Source organism: Solea senegalensis, linkage group LG11 (assembly GCF_019176455.1).
Source record: "Solea senegalensis isolate Sse05_10M linkage group LG11, IFAPA_SoseM_1, whole genome shotgun sequence".
In the NCBI taxonomy this organism is placed as follows: domain Eukaryota; kingdom Metazoa; phylum Chordata; class Actinopteri; order Pleuronectiformes; family Soleidae; genus Solea; species Solea senegalensis.
In genome coordinates this window covers 13,635,262-13,647,267 of record NC_058031.1, presented here as the reverse complement: position 1 = coordinate 13,647,267, position 12,006 = coordinate 13,635,262, and the positions used below count along the sequence as shown (strand labels likewise).

General features: G+C 38.7%; 1 protein-coding gene across 1 annotated transcript in view; it reads right to left on the bottom strand.

Annotated features, from left to right (window-relative positions):
• Positions 1 to 1,282: 1,282 nt before the first annotated feature.
• The window catches only part of lg11h1orf127 (linkage group 11 C1orf127 homolog), a 74,366-nt gene continuing 63,642 nt past the window's right edge, over positions 1,283 to 12,006 (bottom strand). Inside the window, exon 11 of the mRNA XM_044037315.1 lies at positions 1,283 to 1,487. Coding sequence (XP_043893250.1) covers positions 1,471 to 1,487 — 17 coding nt within the window. The 3' untranslated portion in view covers positions 1,283 to 1,470. The remainder of the gene's footprint in view (positions 1,488 to 12,006) is intronic.

The following is a 12,006-nucleotide window of genomic DNA, read 5'->3' as shown; positions in this document are numbered from 1 at the left end:
TCCGCTTCAAGACCGTTGAAGTGTGCGTTGATAAGTCTTATTTGGGGAAACATTGGGAGGTAATGTCACATTTGTTTGAGACTGTTCTGCACTTTGGAGTTGTAAGAAAACCAAATGCTTTTCAACAGTCAACAATAAAAAATGGAATAATCCCAGGATATCAAAAACACAAACTCATCTGCGCTGCAGGTTTCCCCCACAGCAAAAACTAATTTTTGAGTTAAAACAAAACATCCGAACTGAACCACAAATATCGCACGCTTTCACAGATTTCACAAAAAAATAAGTAACAAGGCTTCAACATTCAACCTCGATTTAATGTTTAATGTGAAACCATGTTGTTAACCTCTATTTCCTGCCCGGTCTGTCCCTCCACAGGCCACACTGTGAGCTCTTGTGGTGGTGACTCTCATTCAGTCTGATCACCCTGTAGGCTGGGGGATTCTCTCCCACAGCCCAGCATCTCATACTCCAAAATAGCAGACTTTGCCCTGAGAGAGCCGCTTCAGCACGTTCACTCGGCGTTGCCAAAACATCCCAACATGGGATGAGGTGAACTGTGGCCGTTCTGGGGACTAGTTGGAGGGTGCCACGTGTGTTTTTTTTACTGAGATACAGTGATTGGGAGAGGGGGGCACAAATGAGCTTGTTTTGGATCGAGAACAAATCAAGAGATATTACGATGTACGGGATGTGTCTCAGCAGCATGTTGAAGGCAGGAACACCGACCGAGTCAGTGAAACCACACAGTCTCCCTCTCAGCCTCTCATTCACATATTTGTCAAAGTATAATTCCTGGGAAAGAACAGAGGATACAATGGCAATATAGCCAAGAGTGCACTTAACAGAATCAGAGTTTAAGCCATGTTGATCCCCTATGACAGTATGTTTTAAAAAAAGGGAAAATAAAATTGTAACTTAATTATAGATTTATAATGAGCCACTGCACCAGCGCCAAAAACAAGTCCCATACCAAGGCAAACAGGCACCTGCTGAATGTTCCCTGCTCATGGGTTTTCATAGCTTAATTAATCTAGGCCTTGGGGTATCATGACTCGTGCGTTGCACTTGCATGCATGTTTGAGACAATTAAGTTGTTCCAGGAAGCAGAGGTGTGGAGCACAATCACACGTATTGTACCTTAAAGGCCGCATTTTGGGTTTTCTGAAAGTCAAGTAAATGATCCGATAATTATTTTTCCCCACGCAGAGAAGCTGTCTGAAACCAAGCTACGTTGTTTGTATACGAGATACAAACAACGTAGCTTGGTCTCTCGGTGCCTCTGTTTATAAAAAGCAGTGTGTTTGTTTTTTTCTACTCACCATCATTGTTATTGGAAATCTGTGTTATTACATTTACAGTAATATTGGTCGACCATCTACAACAAAGCAAAGTGTTAGACTCACCTTAGAGTTGAAAAATCACTGCTGCAGCTGAGTCCGCTGTTATCGGCTCTGGCCAATGCTCACTCTACTGCCATGTATTTTCTGTAGATAAACATAAAACAGCCGTTTACCACCACACAGTTTCTTTGAAATGAGAGATTTAAAAGCACAGAGGGTGTTTTTTGGACCAGATTGCGCAAAAGATGCCATTTCTACAAATGCAGCAAACACCAGTTTAGACGCAAACGTACTGTTCTTCAAAGCAATCACACAAAGTCACACAGATGCAGAAGCTTTGCACCTCCAAAAATAATCAAACAAATACGATGTTTTATTCTCGAAACAAAGTCACTGTTCTACACCTTAATAATTACAAAGTCACCAACGCATTTCATCTTTTGATCTCATGAGAACATTTTGAATGCAGAAAATAAGAACTCGATGCAGACAGACAAGGTAGGGAAGGTTTGGGTCTGACGGGGAAAATCAAAAATGTTGACTCCGTCTTTCATCATCCAGGTGTGACCAAGGGAGAAAGTCACATTTTGGTCGCAGCTGGTTAAAGCACAGAAAGAAAAAGTGGTGGCTTGATCAGTGAAGGTCAGGCAGATGAAACATGTTAACTTTAAAAAGGTGCCGTGACAAACATTTTCTCCTCAAAATAAAGACGACATCTCCTGAAAACCCAACTCCTTCTATCGCTGTTTGAATGAATTGGGACAAAAGTATGAAATTCTTATGAGTGCTAATTAGCAGTGTGAATGAGCCTGATAACTAAAGAGAATCAGTATTAAATGCAATAATTACTATTGCTAATTACATTTCCAATTATATCACTAATGAGAAGGACTTAATTATCAGCACATTGGATAAATAAGAGTTTTGCTTTATACCCTCTGTGATAGAAGGGGCCATCGAGAGCGAGTCCTCAGACCTAAAACACACAGTAGCATGAATTGTAGCCTCTTTTATTTAAATTTTTCTTTTTTTACGCAACTCTATCAAGGCTACAATGTTGTGCTTTAATTCTGCCTTGCCAGTCTTTATAAAAGTTATGAACAGAGTGTGGGCAAGTTTGTTGTTGCATATTTATGCTGGCAACTAAAGTGGTAATAGAGAAAGATCAATGATTGTGTGAAAGCAAGAGAGTTGTGTAACATCACATCTTTGGAAGCTTTCAGGAGATCTACATTTTAACACTACACTGTTTGGTTCCGTGAAGATTGGGGGATATTTTTGTGAGGATTTTGTAACCTCCATTGATTTATTACCACGGCTGTGCAGCATGACTCAAAAAGTAAAGGATGACATTTTCAGGGGATGTAGGTTGTTATGGCGCAAGAAAAGGATTCGTTTTCAGGGGTGGATTTGGGACTTTTTTAAGACAGGAAACTGTGTTGACACTGCTGTAAAGTAAACGGATTAAACACATTTTTAAATTTAGATTAGTTGATTGGTCTGAGAGTAAAGAAAAAACTCTTCACACTGAGAACAATGTAATCACTGAGTGTGGATAAACAATGGTATACTGGTTTGCCAAGTGTGGCTATATTTAGCCGTCATAGCACCAGCAGCCTTTTATTTTTTTTTTACAAGTTACGTTTGTGCTGCATGTGACGTATTTTCGCCTTCGTCGAAGATTACAGTATATACGGGGTTCAGTGTGTAGCTGGCCTGATGTCATTTTACTCATTAATTGTGTCTCTTCTTTATTTTACTTAAATATGTAAGAAATATCATTATAGAATATGCTCTCGATTGAGACAACAGAAAAATACAGTTAAAGGGCGGTGACTTGCACTGATTACACAATACATCCAACATCACATGAGGACGCACTGTATACGTGATACGGCAACAGTCAGTGTTTATGCGGTGCTCACAAACGTCTGTAAATCCGCTTCGCTGTGGTCTGTAATATTGCGATATTACACTCTCTGACAGCATGAAAATGCCGTTGCTATTTCTCATATTCCTTACTCATATTCCTTAAGGGTGTTGCTGTACCTTTAGGAGAGCGGAAGGAGAACCTTGTCTGAATGCCAAGTAAAGGCACAGTGGATTAGAGTCATATCTTCCACATGGCTTCCTCCTAATCCTACCATCTGAGGTAAACACAGCACCAGGTGAGGTAACACACCTGTCTGAGACACCTCTGGAACACAGAGGGATCTCCTCCTCAAACACCCACGGGACTCCTACTTCCGAGTAACACGAAACCTGTTCACAGTGGTTTCAGGTAATAACCAGCACATTTGCTGTTTTCCGGTCTACTGCTGATTCATATAACTGCAATCTTTAAAAGGCTTTTACCACATTTGTTGTTCTTCATGCACATTTTACATTACCAGAGGGAGCAACAGACTTTGGGAGTCTGTAAATACCAGCAGAGCTGTGTGTGTGTTTCCCACATGTAGTGGCAGTAGCTGTGATGGCTCAGTACACTCTAAATGACAGACAGCTAGAATGGCAATATTTATTATTTGCATGGAAACACAAAACCAACGTCTGCTTGGAGCCAAAACAAAATCAGTTTGACAAAAAGGACACCGTTTCTTTCAAGAAATGCTTACAGTTTTCAAGTTAAACATGTAATCTGTGTTCAGATCAAAACTTGAACATCTGGTTCAGCTCTTTGTTTTTCGTGTGTTCAAAGCTGAGCAATAAGGTGATACTTCTGTGTGTTTCACTGCCAAGGAATGTTGCCAACTTTAGTTTCAAAGTCTCTCCCTTTCACCTCAGAGGTAGGACAACAGGAGGAACAAAGAAAACAACCAGGGAGGAACATTCATTGTGTGTTTTTAAGATGGGGCAGCTTTTTTACAATATCTAGATCATTATGTAAAAACAACAACAAAAAAAAACAGGTTTTGATAAGTTATGGCATGACTGTTTTTCAATACATTTTTTACACATGACTTCACAACGGGGGAAAAAAAAAAAAAGAATGCACACACCCATGGAGCAGGTACTTGATGTGAAACACAGACAAAAACCCTTCAGGAAGATGGGTATTTCACAAGAAAATGGGGCAAGTACTTTGTGGTATTTGCCTCAAACTAGTATTTTCCAATACAGTGATGACTATGACAGAGAAGAACAAATGAGTAGGCAACGTTACAAGTCATTTAACAGAATTTTGTTGTGGGTAAATAACTTTGTTCCAATGTTGCTGCAAGAAAAACTAAACATAACTATTTACAAGATCTTAAGGACACCAGCTTTTACATTATGCTGACATTTCTTCTGAAATCCCCTTAAAAACAACGTTTAAGTAAAAACAAGGTAAAGTGTATAGCAATAGCATAAACACAACCCCGAGCCAAGTCACTTGTGAAAGCTTTGTCAGAACATGTGAACGAGGGAAGGTTCTAAAAAAGTGCATATTTTGATTTTGGTGATAAAACAGTAATCACGGGAGCCTGAACGTGTTAACTGTTCAGTGACTGTGGCTGTGAAGATATTTGATCAGGTGATGATTCATAAACATCTGCAATGTGATGAAAATGTCTCATTAAAACCAATTCCTCTCAGGAGGAAACTTTACTCAAACATAAGGTGTTTACAAAGTGTCCTTGTTAATTGGTGCTTATTTTCTTGCAAATCAAACGTTATAAGCGGAGAGCAGGGATAAAGTGTTTTTCTCCGATAAACTGTTTCAGCAGTCGCTGGCTTTTATGGTGGTCTGCAGATTGGAAATTATGATTTCATAGAAGGTCATTCACTTTAGTGAGTGATATAAAGTAATTGTAAAATTTATGAAATTTGAGCTGTAAGTCTGCCATATAAAAAATACAACACACTTTTGTTTTGAGAACTATGTCATAAAACAAGTGCAAGGAGAAGAAGAAAAAAAAAACCTGCAAATCTGAACCTGAACGGTGAGATTTTCTGAGGTGATCTTCCCAACAGTTGCCCTTGGGCATAAGTATGAGATAAATATACGATACAATATACACACCTTTGTCACGCAATGTGACTTGAGCAACAAGCCATCCAGGTTCATCATTACACTTCCTCTAAATTCACTGGGACGCTGGCTTGCCTCGCTGCGTGTGTGTACGCGCGCGTGTGTGTGTGTGTGCACGTGTGAGAGAGAGAGTGAAGATAGAAGAAGAAAAATCTGGACAAGCTGCAAATCAGGACAGTTAAAACTTTAACATTTACATATTTGCTTGTGTAAAGTTGACTGGATTCACTGTCTCCTCTCACTTTTGGCTTCTTATGCCACTGTGTTGAAATCTTGGAGTCGAATTTTTGGTTACGTTTTGAAGAAAATTTACTTTTTTTAAGAATCAAAGTAGATGACAAAAGAAAAAAAAAAGAAAAGAAAAGCTTGACTTCATTATAATGGATTCCAACAGACAAATAAAAACTTTACATGTCCTTCAGGACATTTTGTTTGATCGCTGTCTTTTATCACATGACCAAATGATGTACACACACCAGTGAAAAGAAACAGTGAACCTTACAAAGGCTGGTGTTCGATACTCAAAAAAAAATGAAATATCAATTTAATTGCACAAAGGTACCCTGGCAGGGCAACTTTGATCACTTTACCAGACTTAGACTTTGACGCATCGTTATCATCTACAACAAATTGTAGAGCAACACTTATTCTATTATCATCATAATAATAATAATAATAATAATTATTATTATTATTATTATTATTATTATTATTATTATTATTAATAATAATAATAATAATGATAACCTTCTTAAAACACATTTCATGTTTTAAGAAGTTCCACATCCAAAAATGTTCCACATCCAATGCACTCACATGCCTGGACAAACCGTACTTATTGGGGGAATTGCTCCAAGGCTCGTTTTATCTGCTCTAAATGAACTAGAGCAAACTCTCATTTCGTCTTCGTACGAGTTGTGGAATACAGCAGTGAAATTTAAGTAGTCCTGGCCATGTTTGCTTGCTGTGGTGACATGTGTTTTTTGGGCCTAAAGCACCGGGTATGATTAGTGGTGAAGCATAAAGAGACAGTTTAGAAATTCCATCAAATTCCATCAAGCACACCCAATCTGTTGATTGAGTGAGTCAGAATTGGTGTGACTGCTGAGTCTTACCAATTTAAAGAGATTGTTGCGAGTCTGGAGTGTGTACCAGGAGTGTATGTGTTGATTATGTATGCTAGGAATGGTTCAGTCTTTTATTGGAAAATTTACACCCGTGCAGTGATTTATATAAATCAGTAGTGCCCACAAAGCAGTAAAACTCTAATTGTTTCTTCCATTTTGAAAGTCTAGCGTCCATTAAGGATGCAGCGAGTAATAAAAAGGACTTTTAATCAATCCTCTCTTGTTGATGAGTTGATGTGTGAATGGGCTATCCTACCTGGCAGTGCTACCATATGTTGATTTCTTTTTCTAATAACCAACAAAGAGATACAGCGTGAGTGTTTCACTGAAGGTAACTGCGTTCGCTATCTATCGAGATCAAAATACTCAAAATAAAGACAGTCATTTATCTGAACTGTTTCAGGTCTTTTAATCCGTTATCTTATATGACGGCACACTTGCTAAATTAGCAAATGTGCTGGCCCTTTTTTTGCACCACTTCAGCTATTTGTTTCCATTCGCTGAAAAGCACTCCATAACTCTGACATTTGACATGATCCAATCCCCCCAATAAATAAACCAAAAGAATACAACCCCTCTCATCCTTTCAGTGCCAGTAACTCATAATATTATGAAGCAATTTTAACGCAAGTGCAGCAGCATGCGGCGTAACTCCCTTCTGCCCACATTGCAGACTCGGTAGTGACCCTTTCATTGTCAGATTACACTGGCCAACCCCTCCTCGCCCGACTGGCACGGCCACAGTAAATCCTGGAGACTGCTCATGCTAGGGACCTCGGGTAATTAATAAAATCCCCATTACATGCCTTGTGCCCGTTGTTTGCTATTTCAACACCCCATTTGTGCCACGATTACAGTCATTATCAGTCACCGCCATTAATTCTCTACCCGATGCCAGAACTGCATACTAATAAATTGGGCTCTAAAATATTTTTATTTTTTTTTATTATTTTTTTTTACCTTTCAAGGAGTTGGTGTTGGAGATGGGCCAGGAAGTGCCACTCCAGATTAGGAGTCATCTGGTGACTCAGAAAGAGCCCTTTGAATAGAAGGCTGCTGCATCTTTGGAGATAGTTCAAATTTCCCCTTTGATTATTTTCCTTTCCCCTCCAAAATGAATCTTTATTAAGCTTAAATCCTGAATAAAATGAAATTAGCAGACTGCAAAATATTGCTTTCTTTTCTGACTCTATTCCCATGTGCATGCATGCAAATTATAATGCTTACTTATGCAAATGAGGTGTCATCTTTAATTAGTTTTGCTTGAGGGCATTAAAATACATGTATTCTTGCCCCAAAAATGATTTGTTTTGTTGCTGTGTTCAGTTTAGGTTCAAAATGAGTGATTATGCCGACTAAAAAGGTTTAATAATACTGTTCTGTCTTTTTTTATTCTTTTCATCTTTTGCAGAACGATCAACTCCACCCACTTTGTATTCTCTGTGAAATCGAAAAGCCTCTTCAGGCACTACTCCCGAGTGCTACTCTGACAAGCACTTGTAAAGGTCCCAGTTTGAAAACACACGGTATAAATGCACTTCCAGGCATCACATTGGAACGCTGCATTCTTCATCAAGTCTCCATATGTGTATGTTTATGTATAATGACGCGTTATTTAACAGGAGATCTGCTTAACTGTTGTGCGTTTTACATGCATATATGTGTCCTAATGTGCTGTTTAACTACTGGAGAGAACAATGTGCTACAATCATGTGTTGATTCTATTTGCATTTTCTTCATACATCACAGATTTATACACTTAGAACATGACCAGTCTTGAGAGTGAAAGCTGTGTTATTAATCAAACGTTAATATCGATGTAAATTCAGACAGCCTGTCAGCTACCGAGGCCTAGATCAAAAATGCAGTGAGCATGACCTGGTATGTGGTGTCTGGCTGATTTGGGTCTTATTTTAATATTTGTTTAAAAGGATTTGCAATGTTACCATAAATCTCTGGCTATGTACTGTTTTTATGCATTTACTGTTGATTTACTGTCTCTTGTTGAGTGGCTATAGAACTGAAAACTGCTTTATGTCATTGTTGGGTCAGCTTCAGTTGGAGGCAGCGATTGACGGTGTCATGCAGTATTTCACTTCAGGTCGAAAGTGACCAACTGCAGCTCCCTGTTATTGTTCAATATCATATCAGTATTCAGCATCCCTTCAACCGCTCAGATGAGCTGAAATGGCAAGTTGAGGTGCCCCCTCCCCAGCCTCTGCATATGATTTATGGAAAGGAAGCTAAAACCATTATAGCATTTTTATTATTATTGTTCTTTCAAGGCTAATGCAACAATAGATTTTTGCGTGATTGATGTGTTACACTAAACATTAGAGGATTACATTAACTTTGCATAGAACAGCTAAATGACACCAGATTACTTATTATTATTTTTCTTCCACATGATCATACAATAAATGTACTACATATAGTATTTCTTGGCACATATTGATTGCTGTACAGTATACACTAGGTAAACAGTGTACAATAATGCCAACTGTATAATATGGCTTTACTTCTCTGCTATCAAGACAGCGCCCGAGTGAGAACAATACACGGCTCTCTTATTCCAGAAAACTTGGTGAATGACAGCCGTTTGGAGATTAAACAACTGTAAGTGACTTTGATAGCCTCTCATCTGCCCCCTTCATTCTGCAAATTATTAAAACACTGGGCTCTTGTGGAAGGGAATATGGCACCAATATGCTGATACTTCAATCAGCTGGGAGGAAATTCCACATGTAATAAGGAGGAATCACTCCTCTCAGTTCTGCAGCTCCTACCATGAGCGTCAGCTGAAAGTGCCTACAGCACAGCCCTGAGCTCTCTTTCATGGCAAGAGTGATAGAAAAAACTCTTTGGACCACATCAAGCCTCTTTCATGATTCTTTGCACATTAAGCACATGCTCGGGCAGGGTCTAAACACTCAGCCCTGAGCCGGTCTTTTATAAGGTGTCCTCTCGAATCATTACTTAACTGTAATAATGTTTCTTTTTCAGAGCATCCATTAAAAACCCTACAGTGGGCGCATAAAACAAGTGCACGGCCTGAAAAGATACTTGACCCAAAAGGTTCAGGTCAGAACATCCTTTGACATTATCTGTTGTTGGAGCTCGTCCTCAATTATGTGGTTGAGTTCAGTTGTGTCTTACATCTAGCTTCACTGACTGAAAACGCTGTTAACCTCTGTTAAATAAGTCTCCTCCTCTCCTACATGCACAGTATTATTGTGTAAAATCACAATAGATAATAGCACAGAGCTGCCTCCGTTTTCATTAAAAACTGCTCCGTAACAGTGCTAAAAGGCAGTTAGGCTTGTGATTTATTCCTGAGTCAAAACCACGCAGAGCTAAGACACATCCTTTATTAAAATGTTGACACACACTTTGGGGCCTTTTACAGGCATTTGTGTGTGTGTTCATCATGTCCAGGACATTCAGGCAATGATGGGCATCCAGCCAACTGATTCTTCCCCCAAAGTGCTAATTTGTGCCACTCTAGTGTGCACAACGCTGTAATTACCTGAAAACGTAAACTCAAAGCTATGTCTGACAAAGACAAGGAACTGTAATAAAACAGAGCTTCTGGAAGTCAGCTGTGGTGAGTCTTATAAGACATATTAATAGTATGTTTAAAGGATATGGCACTTTTCCATTTGTCTTATGGAAAGATCTTGGCCAAAACACCTGGCGCACTAAGTGGCTACAGTCTGAACGCGGTGGAGAAGCTAGCCGTCATGTTCCTTTATGAAGCACTGTCACCTCCAAAGTATTTTCTATTAACTGAGCAATGCAGCCTCACACCAGACCTTTCATTCCTTCATTTGAATGTCATTATTTGGCAACTTAATGAACTACAAAGATGGTTTTCAAACCTTTTTACCTTGTAAATTAGCTAAAACAATAAAATAGCAGGCCATTTAAATAAATACCCTTCAAATTCAGTGAGTTCTTATTCCATTGCTCTTCCATGCATGGCTGTCTCATACAGAAAAATGTGTGCTCGTCTTACCAAAACAAGGACTAGACCAACATTTTAGTTATTGAGTGGCAGATATTTTGTGCCAGTAGTCAGTAATTAATATTTCCACGTCTGAAACATTTCAAAACATAGGGATCTTGTGCAATACATGGATTAGAAGCCCTTCAAAAGTAAGGTGAAACTGCCAGGTCGTGTTAGGATTGTTTCATGGTCTATGTATCAAAATGAAAAGAATCGTTTAAAAACACTGGGTGTGATCAGTGGAAAAACAAATACTCTCAAGTACATTTGACCTGTGTTCAGTTCACACAGGCACTAGTGTGATTGCTTCAAATGGGAATGCAATGTTACGCTTTGGATGTATGTTTTGTTTTTTTTCAAATGCCATAGCTCTCTATGAATGTAACCATACTACAGTTAAATAAAAGCATGCGTGCATAAAGGCTTACTCTGCATAGGTGTGGTGGCTTTTCTCTGGAAACACAGTGGGTTTTTTTTTTTTTCCATTGACACAAATGCCAGGAACGTACTTTATTTCATACTTTATTTCTTTATTTCCATGTCACCTAAAGCCTGCAGGTGACAGACCCTACGTGTCCCAAGTCCTCATCGGGGTCACCAGCTCCGTCTACTGTGACTTTTGTGCACTTAGGTTGCTAAAAGAATTTTGTTTAGCAACCCTCAAATTCTGTAGTATTGCACTGCATGTGCCACCAAGTCAACCGGCGCTCACGTTGCAACGGTTAACAAGTCAGCTCAGGATAAAAAAAAAAAAATGTTCCACTGAAGAAAACTGGCCCTGCAACTTGTCCTTTTCAAGAAAACTGACAAATGCAGGCAGACAAAACGTGTTTCAGGACACAGAACAAGACACACAGGTACTATTACTTACTGTTAGGAGATGCAATTATTGTAATAAAAATGTTCAACCCTAACATTCGTCAGTCACATTACTCTGATAAGAGGTAAAGTCATACCTAATGAGATCATATACTGTTCCTATATGAGAGCGAGATAAATGTTTCTGATTTTTGATTTTTAATCAATATCAGTATCGTCGGATACCGGTCAAAACCATTAGATCGGATTTCAGAAAAAATCGAATCAAATACAATCTAAAAACCCTCAATATAACATGAATGCTTCACTAAGTACAGACTGTAAATATTTGAGTGGTTTCTTACTTCTTCAAAGGAGCAGAATGTTCCTTCTACGGTTAGTGCATTATGTTTTTGAAATAGCTGGTTATAACTCGGTGGTAAATACATCAGCACAAAGAAATAGCAACTGTATCGGACCAATATCAATATTGGTAAATACTCAAGGTGGTGATATTGGTATCGGTTTTGGTGTAACACAAGAAAAAGTTCCTTTATAATAAGAGAACTGACAATGATGATGACAATGTTTTTCACTTATTCAAGTGTTACCTCTGACTTCATAGTCCAAATTGTTATAGACTTTTTAAATGGATTAACTCTTTATACTCACAATTGCTATTCCCACATGTAAATGCATTGTGACCACATTACTAGGCCT